Below are 21,742 nucleotides of genomic sequence, written 5' to 3'. Positions count from 1 at the left end.
GTCAGCAAGAACAGTCTGTTAATAGTTACATAGAGAAGGATATTATAGTAGGGCTACAGTGCATAAACCCTCATTACAAAAATGAATGTACATTGAAGAGTACAATGGTGCAAAAACCGTAGGCACTGGTCTACAGACACCATATTCTCAACAGGTGGGCGAGTGCATGCGTGGTGTACACCCAGAGAACGGTACAGGACCGAGTGCTGGACCCCTATATTGAAGGGATCCGTTACCTCTGTTATGCTGTGGGGTGGTTTTGCTGGCATGGTTTGGGCCCACTTGACCCGTAGAGGGAAGGGTCACTGCAAATCGATGCAAAGGTATTCTTCACCTTTATCCTGTGATGTAACATTTCTAGCCTTATGGCTGCGGTCTCTTCCAGGATGAAAATGCCCCCATCCAAAGGGAAGGAGGGGTCACTGAATGGTTTGATGAGTATGAAAATGTAATGTATATATATATAATAAAAGCCTATTCCTTTTGGAAAATACCTCCGTATAAAGAATGAATGGATCACACTTCAAGGACCACTGGTAAATTACAGTGAGCTAAATACCACCTACCACATTAACATACAAAGAAATAAATAAATGAACAAGTGTAGAAATACAGAAATAAATAAAAGTACATTTGTAGAAATGTGGAAATAAGGTAAAGTTGTGTATTTATTCCTGAGTAATTACCATCATGTGTTTATTTATTTATTAAGTATGCATTTAATTATTTAATTTATTTAATTATTTATTATTCCCATCTTCTATTTATGTATTTATCATTTTATTAATCTATTAATTAAACTACTTATTGATTGATTGATTGATGGATAACCATTTTTGTCCTCCACTGATTTTGTGTCAACTCCTGATTTTGTTTTTTTTTAATCAAACCAGATATTTACATGAGGTGTGTGACTATTTTGCTATGTTTTGTCATGGTGTCCATCTAATGGAATATTTAATAGTAAAGACGATGGTATAATGCTATTCACAAAGCCTACGTATTCACAAAACAGGCACTGCATTCTCAAGGCACTAAAAAGCAGAAAGCAGCCCAAAACTCTTTAAAATATGATACAAGCCTTCACAGAAAAAATAAAATATTTTAGCATTGTAGAAAAATGTATTAAAAAATCTAAATATGAGAAGAATGGTCAATGACTATATATTATAAGTAATAGCTTTCAGGATTGTTTTCTAGTGGGACAGACTGATTTGAGTATGAGAGCCTGTGAAAGTCACGTACAGCGGAGCATACAGGTACGTAACCTTGAGGCAGATCCTCCAGCTGCTCTCCGCTGCCCCCTGCTGCTGTGTGTCTGCAGCTCCTCCCTTCTGCAGCACATAAGGATCGTGCTGTAGTTTAGTTGTTACTCAGAAAGGAGCAACAGCTAGAGGTGAGGTGACTGCCTTCTGACACTCAGAAATCTTTTTTTTTATGCGTAAATGATATACTTCACTTTCCTCTGTGTGTTGTTAAAATGTTGTTCTTACACTGTTAGGACTGAGAAGTGAAATGAAAGTGGCAGTTTTGGATGAATACTAAGTGAAAATTACAGCAAAGGGGAAAACCCTTATTTTCTGCTTGGATTAACCAGATGTTTGCCTGTATGTCATCTTTTCTATATTATTTTTAACACTTACTTACATTAGGTTCATGCATACCTACGAACTGCACAGTGAAATAACAATTACACAATCATCTGCCAAAGACTACAGAGCTGCTGAAGCTCCTGGACATTAACTGGCTTGAGTGGTTGAGGTTTGGTAGTGTTTTTCATACAAGTAAGCTTGAGGTCACCATTTTTAGCTCATTGTCGCTTTTAAATGCTTTATTTCAACCTAGTATTCAGTTACTGTAAAGTAAGGATTTGTATCACCACTCCAGCTTTAAATATTTTAAACCTGGTGCTAAAGAGACAGACATTTATTTTCTCCAGGGGAATTTTTCTGAATAGAAAAATCAGGGAAAAGTTCATTCATGAGTTACTTCGTTCATGTCATTAATCACTTAAAGGTCAAAATGTAACCTTTACAGTAGATTTATCTGCGAATTAGCATTATATAGCTCGTTAAATCTTCAGGTCTCTTAAGGAAGTTTGACACTGATGAGGAAATAAGTCAAGTCACAGCTATCACAACAAAGAAATAAGTCTTCTGTCCTTCAGCTAGAATTTACCCCTTTTGGAGAAAGTGGACATAGAACATCCTTCTTTATAAGGAAATAAAGTATTCTGTTTTTGCAACAGAAATTTTACCTAGGGCTTCTTACAACTCAGTTGTAATGCAGTCTTGTATACAAGAATAAGAGGCAATTACAACTTTCTGAATAAACAATGAGAGCCAACCACATTGCAACCATAACTCTTTCTAAAACAAATTCACAAACCATAACTACCATTCTCTCCATAGCAGCTGAATGACGTTACTTCTGTCTTTCTCTTTACATTTAGCAAATATAGCTGCCCAGGGATGGAAATTAGCGAGAAGCTAAATTTGGTACAAAGCATCTTTTCTCTGGAGATTAATCTATTTATGTCTTTTCACCATTTCTAAATTAGCCCATGCATCTTTTTCTGCGTTATGTTCTGTAAAAAAAGTTTTCAAGTTTTATCTGCGCATATCGCACAACATATACACCAATACCATTATAAAGTATCTGTGATAGGCCAATACTGGCTGATAAAATCAGCCAACCGATATAATAGTTGGACTCAATCTCAAGCCAATCAAGTGAAATCTCCAACAAATTCCCACAGTACTCTTTGATGTGGGTGTACATGGACAATGTTAGAACTTGCAGGCATTCCTCATTAAGGTTTGTCTTCTCTTAAAGGAAAAGCAGTAGCTCTGCTGGGATAAAAAACAAAAAACAAAACCTGAAGTTGTAATCTCTTTTAAAAGAAATATGTACAGTATATCATCATTTCACTGCTGGCTTTAACTACTGTTCCCGCACTCAAACTATAGGTGATGTATATCCACATTGTTGTTCCCTCTTTAGTGGAAGAAAGAGGAAGGAAAGACAGAGGTAGTCAGTGGGAGGAAGGAGTGAGAAAGAAAGGAGTCTTTCTAGTAAGAATAGTCAACGGTGCATGAGCATTACATGTCAAGGCAAAGGAATGTTGGTATTTTAGCAAGCTGTTATGGTGGCTAGAATATCAGGCCATAACAGGTTGCTCTGGACTCTTTTCAGGATGCAAATATACATATTTTTTATTGTGTACTCCTCGCATAGATAGAGTGATTGAAAAGAGTTTTGGTTGAATTTTTTATATTGAAACTGAATTGATATTATCAACTAATAATGTTGACCTGGGTATAAGTTATGGTCAAGTTTTCTACAAGGTACTGAGGCTTGTTAAACTGCAACAAATGGTTATTTTCATTACTGATCAATCTGCTGAATATATTCTCTTTAAATCATTTGGTCCATAAAATTTCAGAAAATAGTGAAAAGTTCAGTTTGCTCATTTTGTCTAAACAAGAGTCCAAGAACAGAAGACCTTCTCAGAAGATTGAGAAAACCAGCAACTATTCACACTGGAGAAACTGGATGCAGTGGTCTTTTATCATTCGTACTTGAAAAATACTTTAGATAATGACTTGATTATTAAAATTGTTGCTGCTTTATTTGCTGTTGATTGAGTGGTGTTAATCTATCAATCCACTAATCATTTCTTCTACTGAGGAATACTAAAAGAGAAATAGACTTTCTTCTGTGAATATCAAATAATAGGATTCCCCCTCAATTGGGGCTGTTTTCCTTCAGGCTGAATCTGGGCTAGAAAGAGTCAAACGTGGCTACAGAAAACAAAACCAGCTAAAGCAAAACATATCCAGAACCAGCACAGCTCCAGAAGAGTAAATAAGGAGTGCCTGAAGCACTGCCTCAAAATGATCACTTTATACCATGGACAAAGTATGGATCACTCAGTTTGTGTAAACCACTGACACTGACTTGACTTGGAAGAATAGAACAAGGTCTTTGGGAGCTTCAGGAAGAACCATATAAGGTGATCATGTTCAGCTTCTAGACACAAACACAAAGCAGTGGAAAACATCAGCTGCGGGCAGCAGCAGTCACCATGATTGACCTGAGTTTCCTGACAGAGGAGGAGCAGGAAACCATCCTGGCTGTGTTAAAAAGAGATTCTGAGCTGAAGAAGGCTGAGGAGCAGCGTGTCCAGTGAGTTCCTTATGTCAGTTGTGCCATGTTTAACAGCTTTGGGTAGAGGCAATAATAATAATCCCTCACTTTTTAAGTTTGACCTGTTACAGACAAGATTGTTTCAAAAGTGTAAAAGATTCACATGTCTGCAGTTGAAAATGTAGCTTGCAGTATAGCAAAGACTTATACATAGGGAGACGTGTTTTGCAGAAGAATGCCAAAAAACTCTTAATTTTCTTATACCAAAATTTTTTTCTTGTACCAAAAATTTTGAAATTAATCTTTGGAATAGTGGGGTAGTAAATATATATTTCCCTCTGACATGTCCGCACCCAGGAACCTGCAGAAGACTGTTAGTGACAAGGGCCAGCTGAGGTACCTGACTGGAGAATGGTTCTATGAGACCAAGCAGCTTCGTCATCAGGATCGCATCCATGGCTCCGACATTGTCAGGGCCTCCATGAGACATACACATAAACCACTAACTATATGTGAGTCTGCTACATCCTGCATTGCTTCTCTCTTGTGAACATTGTAAAAGTGAGCATGATGCCTTAAGATGCAAGTTCTCTGTGTGTGAAGTTAGAGAAATTTTTTCCCTCCTTGAATAGAATTGCATAAAAAAGGCAAAACCAGAGACCATTTCTCAAAGTCTTTGTCATTATGTGCTAGAAACACTTAACTCACTGGAGTATGAACCTTTTTTATTTAAGTAATGATGTAGCCTTTCAAGTCATAAGGACCTAAGAATACCAAAGCTTTCATTTTTCATTTATCCAGTAGTTTTGTTTTCTGGTGTACATGAACATTATAACTTCTTAGAGTTGGTAGTATAGTCTTGTGTAGCCAATTCAAAACCTCACACTCACCTTAACTTGCTTCTGACAGGACATAAACTCAGCTGATACATCAGCTAACCCAGGGCACAGTTCCCACTCCAGCTGTCTGCTTGAACCAGCTTCTTATCAGCTGTCTCAACTTGATGAAATTGTTTCACTTGCCAGAACTAAACTGTTATTAGTGTCCATAATTTCAATAAATTTAATACAACCGTGTGGGACTGCAGGAAGATTTGTGATGAATCTGAAACCAGTGTTTATGTTAGTCTTTCTTGCTATTGGGATAGTTTCAAGTGAATGGGGTTCAGAAGATACACATACACTTTGTGAAAATAAGCACTATTGTAGATTTAACAAAAAAAACAGCTTGTATATGCCCTATTTGTAATGTTGCACCATAAAATATTACAGTAACAGTAGAGTAAATAGGCACCTATTTCAACCATACATTGAAAATAGACATCAGTTATGTGAAGATAAGGAAGGAATCTTATTTCCTTACATTAGATTAATGACCTCTCACAGAAGTGAAAACCGGTTTAGTTGTAAAATCTTTATGGTGGTTCTCCTTTACAAGAGCCTTCAGTGAACAGCTGGATGGCTGTGGTTCACGAACTGAAACAGAGGATTAGATGATACATTTGTTAAAATCATTGTCTCACGTGCCTCTGAAACTTTCATCGTAGCTGGATAGAGACGTGTAATTTTACTTGTGTTGTTTTTACATGAATCTTTAAGGTAATTATTAGGTTATTGTGTGGTACAATGAATGATTAACTTTCTTTAACAGTAGCTGTGTTGTGTGCTGCAGTGGAGCTCTCTCAGATATTGCCTGAGAAGTCCAGTTTTGTCAGCAGTGAAAATAAAGAAGTGTTTGTCCCACCTGTACTCTGTGGACTCCTTCAGGAGCTCAGCAATGAAAGGTGAGCACAGAGAACCAAAGTAGTTGCAGGAAGCAAGTAGAAATCACCCATTTATCACATTTATCAAGAGTGCTGAAATGTTAATTTACTCCCCAAACAACAGCTTCTGCTAAAGTCAGGCTTTGCTGGGTCTTTTGCTATCAAGGATTACATCTGGATTATCTATTTTAAAACATTTAAAGCTGCTATAGTCAATATTTGTAACAATTGATCAAGTGACTAAATATACTAAATACTATTGTGAAAGGTGCACTCATATGAACCCACAGAGGATTATCACCTGACTCTGCAATTCCCCTTGTCCTACAGAGCTTTTTTTTTTTTTTTTATCATCTTCCAGCTTATTGTTTTGTTTTCTGGCCCCCACCTTAATTTTTTTGTTCAGTCTAATCACTCTCATCAGCACCATCTTTACAAGCAGGCAGCGGTTTTCAGTACAAAAAAAAAAAAAAAGAAAAAAAGAAAAAGCTCAGATAAACCCACTCTCCACACAGTTATACATCTGCTAGTGAACATAGTGCAGCATTTAGCAGCTGCAGAGACAGTTGTTTTTCACTGATGGAGACCAGAGCCAGAGCTAAAATTACTCGCATTCATCCAGTGACCAGAAACTCAACTCAGAATGAATGTTAATGTTCCTCTGTGTCTACTGGATCTGTAAAAACGCAACTGTTTGCTAACAAGTTTGGCAATTGTGTGTTTACAGCTTTTCAGCTGCAGGTTAAAGCAATTAAAGGATTTTTTGCTACTCACATACTATAGGTTTACATAGGATGTTTGGATGTATCCATAAAATGTCTAGAAAAGGTAGGATATTTTTTCGGTCACATGTTATTTTAAAGGATAATGCAAGTGTTTTGTATTTCTCTTAGTGTCAACAAATCCCATGAAAAGTCAAAAACCAGATATAAATCTCAAAAATATATAGTTTCATTTTGTAGGGGACTATTTTCAACTGAAGATTTATTGACAATTGTGGGCCTAGTGAGTATCTCTGGACAGTGCATGGGGGACTGGCAGTGTGGGTCACTGATGGAGGTCGGTGTCTCAGTTATATTGGGCTTTGGATACACACACAATACTTGTTAATAGGATATATTCACATTGAATATCACCAGACTTATCCTTTAAACTGAAGAGTGGAATAACACAATGTTTTTAAATGAAATGGTGTATCATCTTAATACAGTGCCTTTTGTTGTGGCACTTCATCCATTGTTAAAATGCCTAAACTTAATTTGGGTACAAGTAGAACAAGTGTATAATTAAAGAAAAATCTTGCCTCCTGCAGCTATAAATAATCCCCAAGGTGTAAATTCTCAAAATTTTAAACCCCATACACATTTAGAAAACAGTAACTCCATGTAGTATAAACAAAACCATGATCTGTGTTGTCTGTTTTCAGCACCATCACATGCTACACTAATAGAGTAGATTATCTGGGTGTGACTGAAAGTGAGTAGAGTTGGTTGTACACACAGTAAATGGCTACTTAGTAATTGGCCCTTAGTTCTCAATAATCTTCTTAAAAGGTCAGGTCTCACATGTTCATGTTCTCCACTGCTTCTGAGGAGCGATTACAATTATAAATATACATTCTTTATAGACATTCTGCACTGCCTTTAGTTTTGAGGACTTACTTGCTTGTTCTTAAAAACAACTGTAATTATTAATCCCATAACACATGAAATGAGAAGTTTTGTTGCAGATTACACATCCACTTGCAGTGACAAGAACAAGAGCACAGGCATTTTTTTGGTAATAATATTATTATTTCACCGACCACTGACCAAAACGTGTCTGTTGCACAGAAGGTATAGTGTAATGCACTTTGATGAGCACACATATTTTCCAAATCAAGATTTAATTTATTATTTTTCAAAGACTTGGAAAGTTTGAAGTTGCACATCTTAAATTGTGAAATTTTCAACACAGAATGTAACCTTTGTTTGTTTTAATAGGTATCATAACCAGACCCCTTATGAGACACCAGAAGATACACCTAAATCAGTTTTACAGTCATCCACAAAGGTAGGAAGAAACAAAATAATTTAAGTTGAGTGTGAGTCCATGCTTGAATGTGTTGCAGGTGTTATACAGTATACAACAACACTGGTCAATATCACTAATTAATTTTAAGTAAGTGCAAATCCTGTTCATTGAATACACCTTTATGTGTTTTTAGCCAAAACCCAAGAAGAATGAAGCCAATTCATTTGAAAAACAATTATGTTTGACTAAATAAACTATAATGGAAGTTCCACATTAAAGAACCAACTGCAACAAAAGTCAGTACACCCTTCATTAATGAGATTCCATTCTTTTATTTTTTTTTTTAATTTTGTCTGTCCACCTTTATTCTTTATGACAGATTCAATCCTCCTAGGCATGGATGATTCTCTTCAGCTGCTCTTTGCTGGAGGGGTTTTGTTGCTTTACTTTCTGATTTAAATATCCCAAGGTGTTCTATTGGATTCAAGTCAGGGGACATATTTCACTTGGCCAGGTCAAAGGTTTCCCTTTTTTCTTCTTTACTAACTCCTGTGTGATTTTTGCTGTTTGGGATCATTGTCAAGTTGGATAATTCTCTCCTGCCAAGCTTCTTGGGACAGGAATTCATCTGTTCATTCAGTACTTGAGTATACCAACTTGCATTCATAGTCTCCCCCTACACCTTTTGCACTCATGCAGCCCCATATCAGCAAACACGGACTTCCAAGTTTCAGGGTCGGCACTATGCAGTCACTTTGGTAGTCCTGGCCAGGTCCACGCCAAACGAGCTAGACCCCATCTGATCCAAACTAATTTATTTTGGTTTCATCTAACCAAAGAATGTGCTGCCAACATTCATCAGGCTTCTTTTCATGTTCTTTTGGCAAAGTTTAACCAGACTGCAGCCCATTGCCTGCTGATGTGTATAGGGTGAGATCGCATTATGGGGTTGAAGTCACAGTGAACTTTTTCTGTATTAAACCAGCTCGAAATCTTTCCCTAACCTTATCAAATGCTGTGACTGTCTAAACCGACCCTGTCTCCTAAAAATTACGTTAATATACAATGAAACTGCAACGGCAAATTCATTTGATAGGAAACGTATTTGCTTGCTGGATTATGTTCACAGGTAGCGTATGTTTTTAATGAATGATGAATGAATGAATGACCACAATCTTTCCCTTAACTTAACTAAGTGCTGTGAGTGTCCTAACATAACCATGAAAAAATTTAATAAGGCTGTTACTCACTACAAGTGGATATTATACTGCAAGACCTGATATTTTAGGGGAAAACAAATACGTTGTATGTGAACATTTTACTAATATATTTAGTACCAACATATTTGCCCCTTGCCAAATATGTAAATTAACAACATATCCTCATTATCTTAATAGAAAATATAACCCGGTTGAAATTAAGTTTCCTACAGAACGTATTTGCTGTTGCAGTTTCGTTTAGTATGAATGTCATTTTTAAGAGACAGGGTTGCCTAACCACACCACAATCTTTCTTTAACCTTAACCAAGTGCTGTGAGTGCCTAAAAATAACCATAAAAAAGAGTAATAATGCTGTAGTGTACCCTGCATGTGAAAAAACGACACCAAAGTTGTACCCAGTGCTTTAAAAGGTGATGCCAATAGGGTTCTGACCAAGTGTCTGTATGTAATGAGTTGGGAGTCAGAATGTGTAGTCATGCAATGTCCTTCACACTGTCTGATCAGTGCAAGGTTGTGGAAATACTGAATTGTGCATTGGCCAATGTGCCTTCTGTTATTGGTAGTATGGCTCTCCCTATACCTCCTAACCACTGCTGTGGAGCCATGTTACATTAGACACAGCCTAGGCCAAAACTGAGAAAGCTTTGGTGTTGACAGGTCCTTTTATAACCTTGTTCATGAAATTAGCCTTAACTGGAAATCACAGGTGGAATCAAATTTGTTTTAGTGATCACATGTAAACTGACTTCTGCTGCAGTAATCACAGGTGTACTCACTTTTGATGCATTGAGGTTGTACTTTGGGTACCTGCATTTTCAATGTAGTCTATTTAACCAGTCTGTTTTAATTATACATAAGATCAAATACCCTACACTTCAACTTAAAAATAATACAATTCTTGTAAGTTGACACAGTTCTGAAACTTTTATTATTTTAGTGATGCTGACCAGGGGTGTACTCAGTTGTGTTGTATACTGTTTGTAACAATCTTTTTCTTGTGTTGAAGCAGAGAAAAAACCCTTTCAACAGAGAGCTCAATGCAAGTCACACTTTTAAAGAAAAGGATAGTCGGTTTTTGGATGGAGCAGTGGATCAAACCCACAAACCAAATGAGGGTGAGTTTTTTTCTATAAACTGCAGCTTGTGTTATTTTGAATACGTATTCTGAGAGTAAGTGGATTACTTTTTCCATTGAGATCTAATGATATGTCATGTGCTATGTTTTGAATTGAGTGGCTGCTTGATGGAAAAATCGTGAAAGCCATTACATTACAAACCAATGTAAGTCTGATTCTAGCAATCTGTTTAACATCCAGGTGTGTGGGTTCTTTAAGCTTCAGCTGTTTTAATCTTTGCTGTGAAGTGCATGTTGGCATGAGCAGTGGTTGCATGGCAGTTGAAAACATGTACTGGCTTGTCATTTCTAACAAATTTATAATTTGAGTTAATTCCATCTTGTTTATGTTGCAATTTCAGAGAAGTTATTTTCACACAGTGGTACAGGAAAAGTGACGAAATGAGCCAATGTTCTGGGACCAAAGATTTTCCCAGGGGTTGTCATAGTAAAGGGAAGTCCAAATACATGAGGCTGCAAGACTAGCCAGAGGATTACACAGAAATACATTCCAAAGCCTTAATCTGTACTGCATGACTTGTGGCTGTTGGAAGTATTTCACATGAGCTATGAAAACAACGTTTTTGTGGGTGAAATCATATGATAAGAAGGAAACAATGCTTCAGCAGTATTTTTCTGTTGTAGCTGCTCTAGGCGGAGCTAGCTTTAAATACAGTTATACAGTTAGGTATTTTAGTGCAGTGGTTCCTTTAAAGGGTCACAAGATAAATCTGAGGAGACATGAGATAGTTAATGGGAGAGGAAAGAAGAAAAAAAGTTATTGAAATGAAACCATTTCAGATGTTTTGGGGGGAAATGTTTCTTTGGTGGAATGACAAATAACTCATGGACATCTAAACCATGACAAGCTTGACTAGACTAGACTCCACCACTGATTAATGACTGAAACCAAAAGTAATAGTGTAGGAAATGAAACTCCCTAGACATGAGTATGTGATGGGTAACTACTGGAGTTGCTGAAGGACAACATTGATTAAACTGTCTGTTTAAAAAAAAGAAAAAACACTCCTCCAGTTACCTTTATGAATAAAAGAACAACTGGTGCATTGTTGACTAAAATGGTATTAATTTGTTTTTGTTTTTTCAGAGCCTTTACCATCATCTGACAGCTCCATTTCTTATGCTATTAACCTTAGACAAGACCCTAATAGCTTGGTCACCCAGAATGCATCTTGCCATATGCCAATGCCTGGAAACAGGGCAGTCAGCACCAGTTCTCAGGACTGTTTTGTTGAGGTAGATGGACCAGGAGGTAGACAGACTAATTCTGCTGCTCCGTGGGACATCCTCAAGCACTTGTCCACTTCTAGCTCCACAAACTCTCTGTTCTCTCACCTATACGAGAAGAATCCAGTTAGTCTGAATTTTGCCACTGAGACCTGGATAGACAAGAAGCAGGTGAGGTTCAGCTCCATGGTCAGTCAGAGCAGAGTGAAGTGGCAGGATGGGAAGAAACTGGGAGAGCACAGTTTGCTGAACATCGACTTCAACACTCCATCTGAGATGGAAAATGCGCATCTGAATAACCGTGACCTTGAGAATACTGGCAGTACAACTTCTGGCACAAATAGGCCATTACTCAGTCAGAGTCGAATGGATTCAGTGGAAGGTGAACTCATTTGCAAAAACGAGGCAAACCTCCAAGAACAAGAAGCTGGCCAACACCAGGTCCTTGGTGGTAAGACTTTTATTTAAAGACAATGAGTCAACTAAACAACTAAACCACCAACCAATAAGTAAAACTATCAACCAATAACTTCCATATTGACACATTCATAGATGTTTAGACATCAGACAAGCTTATACCAAAAACATTCATCCTGCTTTTGCATGTTTTTTATGCAGTAAAATATGTGCATTTATGTATGACTGCTTATAGAGACTGGTGGATAAGACAGCAAGAAAACATCTGTTTTGCTTCTATTATCGGGCTTTACTGCACCTTGCTTGCGCATTATGGGTAATCTGTCACAAAATTCTGAAGAGTTTCATTCATGTAGACATTTGTCTGCACATTGTTTCATTAATGTCTCATGCCAAGTGTTGGACTTTTTAATTGATTGATCAAGTGCATTAGGGAAATATATTCTTAAAGCTACTATATGTAGAATTATGTAGAATTTTTGTGTTTCATAGCATATTTCAAATTATTATGATGGCATAAGTGTTTATAGAAAAAAAAGAAAAATTGGTGCACTTTTTGTTTCTGCTTGAATGTGCATTTCTGTTTGCCAGCAGTGTCTTTTTGCCTTTGTGTGTGTGTGTGTGTTTGTTTTACTATATTTGTGGGGGTCTGAAAAACGGGAGCCCACTATTAATTGTGGGGTCCAACAGCTTTGTGGAGACCAAATTCCTGAATCCCACAAGTTCAAATGGCTGTTTGAGGGTTAAGATTTGGTTTTAGGATTAGGGCTAGGCATTTGATTGTAATGGTTGAGGTTAGAGTAAGGGGCTGGGGAATGTATCATGTCAATGATTGTTTCCCACAAATGCAGTAAAACAAGGATGTGTGTGTGTGTGTGTGTGTGTGTGTGTGTGTGTGTGTGTGTGTGTGTGTGTGTGTGTGTGTGTGTGTGTGTGTGTGTGTGTGTGTGTGTGTCTTATTTATACTAAAAACCCAGGCACACCAGAGAGAAATGTTCAAATCCTACACATAGTGGCCTTTGAAATGCTGTCAGAAATAACATTTGGCATGTAGCATGTAGTTACAATACTGAGTGCCCCACTTCATTTGACAGTAATACACCAAGAAAAATCCTACGCAGGTAACTTTATTATACTGTACAGTGTTAAGTAGATATAATTTACATGAGTGATCCAAGTGGTGGTTACTGTCTTTGCAGATGTCTCTGAGAAGTGTCACTTGGAGCTCCCAAAATCAGCAGTGTCCAGCCTTATTTCTTCTGAGCAAGAGTCACGTAAGCCTCTCCACCTGGAGACAGAGCCTGAAGAAGACCGTCACGCTCAGGCTAGGGCCAAAGATGGGCTAACCAGACACAAAGTTCATCAACAAAAGCTGGCTGAGCAAAGCACTGTCATTTCTGTTGAGGTTACCTCAAATACCAAACCATCAACTATCGGCATCTCAAAGAGTTCATCTAGTGCTGTTTCACCACAGCCTAGACGAAGACTGCTTGGTATTTTTAGACGAGAGAAAGAGAAAGGTGCTGAATTGCAGAGTCCGCAGGAAAAAGAGGTGAATATACAGCAGAAAGAACCAAGCAAAACACAGAATCTCTCTCTAGACACTGCAGATATGACTGTGGACAAACCTGCAATTGTCAAACATGAAGCTAAACCCTCTGAGATGACAGAGTTCAGAACACTTACAGCACTGCAGAACACTACATTTAAAGAAACAGTGATCACAGTAGATGCAGACTCTCAGCAGGTTGCAACAGAAGGCAGAGTTGTTCAGTTTCCAGAGAGACTATCCAACATGAAAGCTTTCTGGGAGAGAGAAAACACTGGAGACAAAATAATATTTACCAGACAAGAGGCAAGACAGGAAGACATCTCCAAGATGGGAATAGAAGCTTCATATGGCCCTCAGACATATGTAGAGAGCATAAACAATCTATCAGCTCGTAGGGAAATGACATTTAAGGATGCCGTTAGCAGATCCAAAGCCAAGATTTTGTCACCACAGACTGAATGTAGCCTCTTTGTAGATTTATCAACTGAAGATGGCACATATAGAGCTAATCCAGTCCTGATCTATGAAGAGACAGATCACTCTTTGACAGGTTCAGTAACAGAGTCAGAGATTTCTGAGTCACAGGAAAACATCATCACTCCTGTACCTTCCTCTGTAGCTTTTAGTGCCCAACAGCAGTGGGGGAGTGTTCCAGTTTCTCTTCCCAGACGGTCCAGTTCCAGTCCTGAAGAAGACAGGCCAGCCAAGATCAATGATCTTAAGCATTTCTGGGAGACAGAATATACAGGACCCAGGATAATTGATGCAAGAGTCAAGGAAGCCTCAAGTAGCTCACTACTCAGTAACAAAGTGGTTTCCCCTCAATCTTATCTGAGAAGATCCTTAGATAACAGAGAGAACACTGAGGGAGAGGCACAAACTTCTGCACATAAAACCAAGTCATATGTTTTCTGGAAATCATTGAAAGTGATAGACAAAGGTTTCGTCAGTCAGAGTCCAGACAGGTCACAGCTGAGCAGTTCTGGTAGTACTGGGGATTCACAGTCAAGAAGTCACCAATACCAAGTCAAACAAAGGCCTCTCAGTCCTAGTAAATCCCAAATGCCAAGATCAAAAGACCAGGATGATGAAGTCAGGAGAAGTCCATCTAAGACCTATCACCCAAGAGTCCTACCTAGAGAATCCTCCAGTCCTAAGAGATCGAGGCTGGATGGTTCTCCCTTGAAAACCTTTCTAATAGACATTGACCCTCACACTAAGGCTGTTGAAGAGCAACAAGGGAAGCTGACACTAGTGCCAAGACAGAGAAAGAGTCCCTCACATGGAGCAAAACAAATAGTGTTGACCGATACGAAACCTAGCACAGACATCACTTCATGTCTTCTACCATTACATCCAGAGGACAGAGGGGCTTACTTTGGCAATGTAAATACGCAACAAAGTAATTCAAGCTCCTCCACTTCACAACAATCCAAAAAAGCTTCAGAGAAGAAACTTAGGACCTTTACACCTCTTGCCAGATCGTTCATCCCTCAGGATTGTCAGCACTACCTTGGGCCACAGGAGAGGGCCCATGTCCCTCCTTTTCACCAAGAGAAAGGTGTTGCTGAAGAGAGTGATGTGGTACATAGACCACAAAGTGCCCTCAAAGACTCTGTGGGAAACCAGAGTACCAGTCCCACTGAGAAGAATCATCCTAGAATCAGTTCTTGGATTGTGGAAAAGAGAGATGAAAATTCCAGCCAAGACACAAGAACCAGGGCCTGGTCCCTATCTTGGGCAGGTTCAGACAGTGAGCTTTGGAATTTTCTCTCCATTTATATTTCTTTAAGATAATGATTGAGAATTTGAAACCGCATTAATGTTTTGTCAAAAACAAATCACTTCAAGTTAGCACATTAACATTACAGTGAGTCTGATTTGAATGAGTGGTAGTATACTTGCCCTTACAAATTCCTCAATTTCAAAATTCTTGTACATTTGTACAATCTGCTGTGCTTACTGACCTTAACTATTCTTTCATATTTCCTCTTCAAGTGTTTCTATACAAAACTAGAACAAATGTTTAAATTTTAGCTGTCCTTTAACCGTTTGAATCAGTAGGAAGCCATTTAGTTTAGTTTTCAGTGAAATGTAGTTTTGATTGTGAATAAAGAGCAGCTGATGCACTAGTTATGTGGTTTATCAGCAACTAATCACCACTCTAAAGATTCAAACCAGTGTAACCAACAACAGTATTCCTGTTATTTACTATGATGATTGCATCTTTTTTATAACCTAGACTGATTTACTAAGCTACTATTTTCCAGAACTGATTGTGTTTCATTTGTGGCAGGTTATGATGAGAGCTCCAGTCCCATCATGTCAGCTCTGAAACAATTATCTTCAAGGAGCATGTCTTCATCCAAAAGTCTCGAAAACCTCACCTCACAATCAAGTAACAGAAATTTTTCTTCTTCAGATACTGCATCTGTGTTCTTTTAAGGTCCCATATTTACACTTTCCCAGTGTTTTATTTTAAATTTTGATATCCATAAGAAGATATATTTGTTGCTTTAAGTGCAAAAAACATCTCAATATAGTTTTACATGTCTTCTCTGGAGCTCTACCAAGAACAGGGTGTTTTGTGTTGTTCTCTGAGCCTCTCTTGCAATTGACTGACTGTTTTCTGAGAGACGCATGGCCAGGCCAACCACAGGTAATGGATTGTAGTCTACTGTAGCTTGATAAAACTCACCCGTAAATGCAAATGACTACGGCCACTGCTGAGGAAAATGTTAAGGGGTCAGCACTTAAATGAGCCGAACAGACAAAATTCGGACAAAAATGCACTGGTGTTTCACCGAAAAATAAAATTTAGCCACTGGTCTATAATATTACTATCCTTGGGAAGGCTGTGCAATGATATATTGGATTTATGACAACCAGGAACTGTGCAGCATTTCCTCGACATTTTTCTGTCTTGTAGCTTGCTAGCTCAACGATGAAATGACCACTTTTTGTGTTGTTAATAAAGTTAAAACAACAAAAAAAAAAAAGGTTGGCTGGTGGGTCTGGATGGGCCATACTGGGGGCATAGCGGAGGGCAGTGACTGTATAGTTGTGACATCACAACCTTATGGAAGTCCTGACGGCTCGTATAAAATGCACAGTTTCTGAATATGTGCTGTGTGCATTTCTCCATGGATTGAGTGTTTTGATACTTTCACAGCACCTAGTCCTGCTTTATAATCCAAAAAGACATGGTAATCTCACTTTCTACAATGTGGGACCTTCAATACAGATGACTGTTTTTATTTTATTGTAAGTGCATTTTTCTACAAAACAAAACAAAAATCTTAATCATGTTACATGATATAATTTGTATGTGAGTGGTATGTAAATAATACTGTTTCATGGCCTTATTTCCTCTTAGGAGAAGAGAGAACCAAAAATAACTCGAGAGAACAAATGAATTTAAGTGTGGATGATGGTAAACATACAGTATGATCCTCTCTTTTGTACACAATTTCAGTACATACACAGGCTGGGAAATGATTTAAACATGCAATCAGAATCCTTTTAAAATTGAGAAATACTAATTTTTCTGTATGGTCATTGTAAGAGATTCAAAGTAATATCTTTCTTCCAGTTTCTTCACTTCCACCATCAGCCTCTACTATCTCCAACTCAAAGCAGATAAAAACCAGTGTGTCGGTGCCTTTTCTTCAGAAGGAAGAGGTAAATCACTCTTAACTGTAGTATACTGAACTCACATCAAAGGTATTATATTTAGTGCTCATCATCTACAGTACAGTTAGTGAACTGATATATTAACCGCCTTTACTTCTTCCATAAGAGCTAAATGATTGGTTATCTCTCATGATATTGATTTTAGTGATTTTTGCTTCTTCTCTGAGTGATATTTTACATTTGTGTTTTTAACTGTCATTCATGTTTTCCTGGTTTTCTCTGATATTATCAGACAGACAGTGACAGCATTTTTACGACTTACTTGGGCTGGAGAAGAAACACAGGCAGCTCCACTTCTAACATAAGTCTCTCCTCGGGAATGGCCTCGTCTGTATGTCCACATGCAGTTCACCAGATAATACAAGTTTCTGATAAAAATACACAGTGCATATGGTTTGTTAGCCACATCTGCTGAAAGTGGAATGTTTACCTCAAGATTATTTTTTAACCTAATTAGTCTGAATTTTTCAAAATTAACCTTGATGATTTTTTAAATGTGTCATGTAGCAACCGAGTTTTTGATTAGGTCCACACTTTTTAAAGATCAGTTTGAAAAAAATTAAAGGAGGAGGCTAGTGATTTTATGTATTGTATTTTTCTTATTGTGAACAAATTCAATGAATAAAACCAAGACCAACTATGTAATACTTCATCCCTCAATACTTTCTGACTTTTCCACTTTCTGACGTTAATCTTTAAAAACAATTCACAAATACTAAGTTTGATTTTTTTTAAAAAAGGCTCATTAATTTCCTAAAATTGCTGGGCACAGTAGTTTTTAACAAATGGTCCTCGAACAGGTTTTGAGTTTACTCATTGTTTGTTGTGGTCTTTTCATGAGATTTGTTGACCATAAGAAATAAAAAGAATAATGTGTGGTAACATTTGAAATAGTCACTGTAGTTGTCGATAGCTGCCATGACATTTGCTAATGCAATAGCAAGTTGTTTTTTTTCCCCAACAATCATTTTGAATTGTTGTTTTCCTCTTGTGTAATATTATGAACGAGCAGGTCACCGGCAGCATCAGCAGCATTGACCCTATAGATTTTGGTGACAAAGAAGTCCAGGGAAACATCCAGTTTGCTGTGAACTACATCCAGAAGCTTGGAGAATTTCACATCTTTGTGGTACACTGCAGGGAACTGGCCACTGCCGACGCCAAGAAAAACCGCTCTGACCCGTAAATGCTTGCTATACTGTATAGCAATGATTATGATCACAATAGTAAAGGTAGAACAAATGATATATCATCCAGTGATATGTCTGATATAAAGGTTGGAGAGAGGGAACTGGCAGGTCAGAAAAAACAGTTGTTTCTTCCTGTCATTTGAAGAATTTATAATAAGTGACTCTATATGTTGTAGTTCAGAATAGGATAGTAACTCTGCTGTCTTTTTACAGTTATGTGAAATGTTATCTTCTCCCTGACAAAACAAAATTGGGAAAGAGAAAAACCACAGTAAAAAAGAAGACTTTAAACCCCACCTACAATGAAATCCTCCGGGTAAGAATTCCATATTTGGTCTTTCACAAATTTCTCTTTACATCTATTCCATATTTTACAAATATCTTTGTTGCCTTCTTCTCCTACCATAGTTTAAAATCATAATGGAGGTGTTGAAGACTCAGAATTTGAACATCTCAGTGTGGCACAATGACACTTTCGGGCGGAACAGCTTCCTGGGGGAGGTTGACCTGGATTTGTCAGAGTGGAACTTCAGCAACACACAGATAAATGAATACGCATTAAAAGCCAGGGTAAAGGCTTAATTTTCCTGGGTAGTCTGTGTGTATTATCAAAGTGATTTTATTAGACATTTACTCACCTCAGCTCAATTGTTCAGGTGTCAGCACAAACCTCAGCACTGTATCCCTCACATCTGATGGACAGCAGAGGACAGATGAGAGTTGCCCTGAGATTCCTGCCGCAGACATCCCACAGTGAGCTAATGACTCCTCAGTTTCTATTAATCATTTCTATTAATTTTAATTATTATTTTCACTTCTCTAACTGCGCCCACAGGTAAGACAACATCTAGGATGGAAATGGGTGAGGTGCAGATTTGGGTGAAAGACTGCAAGAATCTCCCTTCAGTTAGAAGAGTGATAATCGACCCGTTTGTGAAATGGTAGGATGGCCTGCAAAACTGTCAGGTCACTGGGTTTGGAAAACCAAAGTGTTCAAAATTAAATAAATAAATCAAGCATTGTGAAATAAATAATCATGAAAGAATACTGACAAAATATGTAATATAACCATGAAATTGTGAAATAATCTAATACATTTTTAAAATGCAACTCATTATTATGAGATTATTTATTATATATTTTATCATGCTTCTTTTCACAATAACAGAGTTGATTGCAGGTCATTTTTTAATTTCAAAATGTCAATCAAGAAAAACAGCACTGCCAGTTAAGTGATTGTCATTCAGCCCGAAGCAACAGCCAATTAGTGTTTGTGATGAACCAGACCAAACAATTAATCAACTGAATAAAAAAATAATCTGAACATTAGTCAACAATGAAAATAATCCTTAGTAGAGGGCCTAGTTATCTGACATATTTTGTCTGTATTTGTTCATTACATTATTTCTTTCACACTGACTTATGTATTTATTTATTTAGTTATGAACTATTTGTGTTTCCAGTTTTTGTCAGTTTGGCTAAATGAATGAATGCATTTAAATTCCTACTTTTTCTTCTGCTGCAGCACTGTACTCCCTGACACAAGCAGGAAAAGCTGTCAGAAGACGCGGGTGGTGAAGAGGACAACCAACCCGATGTTCAACCACACCATGGTGTATGACGGCTTCCGAACAGAGGACCTCAGAGAGGCCTGTGTGGAGATCACAGTGTGGGATCACGACCGACTGAGCAGCCACTACATTGGTGGCCTGAGGCTTGGGCTAGGGACAGGTGAGATTCCACTCCATTGTTACTCTTTTCAACACGGTTACACCTGTAGTCTGGATACTTTTGATATGAGTTTCAACCTGAGAATTTCCACCTGTGATTGAAGTTGATCTGAATTTGACTACGTTTAATTAAGTTTAGATCAGGTCAGTTCAGATCTTGTGATCACAATGGTGATTCCTGTTTATTGAAATTCCAAAGCATCAGAATAGAAATCTATGATGTATCTGTAAATTAACACCATCAACTTTCTGATAACATTGAAAACATTTAAATATAAAAAGTACCAACTTTGTTGCCCTTTTTTTGCATCTTATCTCAGTGTTCAGACCAACAATTAATTTCTTGTCCATATAAACACTAAGGTACTGATGGCTATCCACAATTTCCTGTCCTTTAATAACAGTCTGAGAAGATAGGAGTGATTTTTTTCTCTGCAGTCAGTAACCATAGCTTTGGCTTTAGAAATGTTTAGTCTCAGAAATTGATGAGGTCTGGAATTGTGGATGGATATGCTGTCCAGATAATGAACAAATTTAACATATTATCATATTTACATCATTGTTTACATATTTATGTATTTTAGAGATAAATATTCAGTCATGCTCCCTTCACAGTGAGGGTTGTTTGCATTTATGTTATTTTTTTCTCTATATAAGACATGGAGATTGCATTTTCTCACTCTAACATGAGTTTCCATGATCACCTTTATATTAAGAAAATAATTTCTGTGCCTTTCTGTGCAGGGAAGAGTTATGGGGTAGAAGTGGTTTGGATGGACTCAACGAGAGATGAAGCAAATTTATGGCAGAGGATGTTACAGTCTGATCATGAATGGGTGGAGGATATTTTACCTTTGAGAATGTTGGTGATGGCAAAAAACATGTCAAAGTGAGACTCTCTAAAATGTGTTGATAAATGTGTGGAAACTTTATAGGAGTACACTGCATGTGCATTTGGGTGGATCTACACATACACTTTGAGAGGACACAGCAGCCTTAATGATGTATCTGAATAACTGATGATTACTGTATGATAAATGAATACATTTGCTACTTTAGTTTGTATTGTCCAAACCACATGTTAAATTTGTCATCTCAAAATTGTTATTTATAAAAATGATACAAAATAAGACAGAGGATATAATCTAAGTGATAAAAGATACAAATTGTATTGATCTTTAGATATATTTGATCTGAGCACATATGATTTGTATATAGTCCTGTCGTTTACAATGTGATTACTGCATCAAGCACTTCTGTCATCAATAAATAGAATATTAATGTGACTTGTCATTTGGTGGTAAAAGTATGGTTTCATTTGAGAGGTTCCATTCATATAAGAAAAGTCAACACTTTATAGTATATGATACAGTTGAGTTATTAGCAGATAATAGTTGTCATCATAATCATAAATATTCACTTCAAGCAGCAATTATCAGATTTCTAGTAGTTTTCACAGCATTTGTGTATTGCAGATACACTGTCAGATCAGTACATCAGTACGACAGACGTTGGTATGTAATTTTCATTTTTTACAAGCCTACAGCGCCCACTGCTTTTACAGTCATCCTCCTCTATTACAAGCTTGCCTGGGCATGATCATTTGTGATTCTCTTTGGCCATAACTGCAAATTATGAGCATTACTCATCAAG

The 21,742-nt window shown here is 37.5% G+C and overlaps 1 protein-coding gene across 7 annotated transcripts; it reads left to right on the top strand.

Moving 5' to 3' along the window:
• The first annotated feature begins 1,339 nt into the window (after window positions 1–1,339).
• Window positions 1,340–21,317, top strand: sytl2a (synaptotagmin-like 2a). Of its 7 annotated transcripts, none has more exons than XM_040149564.1 (19): window positions 1,340–1,396; window positions 3,772–4,188; window positions 4,507–4,661; window positions 5,821–5,932; window positions 7,894–7,963; window positions 10,152–10,260; window positions 11,368–11,958; window positions 13,124–15,229; window positions 15,773–15,874; window positions 16,853–16,909; window positions 17,069–17,157; window positions 17,402–17,500; window positions 18,182–18,351; window positions 18,573–18,675; window positions 18,768–18,929; window positions 19,016–19,112; window positions 19,195–19,300; window positions 19,885–20,090; window positions 20,834–21,317. In XM_040149564.1, the coding sequence occupies exons 2-19, from the start codon at window positions 4,088–4,090 to the stop codon at window positions 20,980–20,982; spliced, it is 4,584 nt and encodes a 1,527-aa protein (XP_040005498.1). In that variant the 5' UTR covers window positions 1,340–1,396; window positions 3,772–4,087; the 3' UTR covers window positions 20,983–21,317. The 7 variants fall into 7 exon arrangements, with proteins under 7 accessions (XP_040005498.1, XP_040005497.1, XP_040005496.1 ...); XM_040149563.1 differs by having other exon boundaries at window positions 5,800–5,932; window positions 10,155–10,260; XM_040149562.1 differs by having other exon boundaries at window positions 5,800–5,932.
• Window positions 21,318–21,742: the final 425 nt, after the last annotated feature.

Source organism: Xiphias gladius, chromosome 17, assembly GCF_016859285.1.
Source record: "Xiphias gladius isolate SHS-SW01 ecotype Sanya breed wild chromosome 17, ASM1685928v1, whole genome shotgun sequence".
Taxonomy (NCBI): Eukaryota; Metazoa; Chordata; class Actinopteri; order Istiophoriformes; family Xiphiidae; genus Xiphias; species Xiphias gladius.
This window is presented reverse-complemented; position numbering and strand designations above follow the sequence as displayed.

Excerpts from the sequence above, each read along its gene's own strand:
- sytl2a (XM_040149562.1), top strand. The coding sequence starts at position 4,088 with ATGATTGACCTGAGTTTCCTGACAGAGGAGGAGCAGGAAACCATCCTG. Across the intron at positions 15,230-15,772 it reads ATCTTGGGCAGGTTCAGACA|GTTATGATGAGAGCTCCAGT; the intron begins GTGAGCTTTGGA and ends CATTTGTGGCAG. Across the intron at positions 17,501-18,181 it reads CCTCGGGAATGGCCTCGTCT|GTCACCGGCAGCATCAGCAG; the intron begins GTATGTCCACAT and ends ATGAACGAGCAG.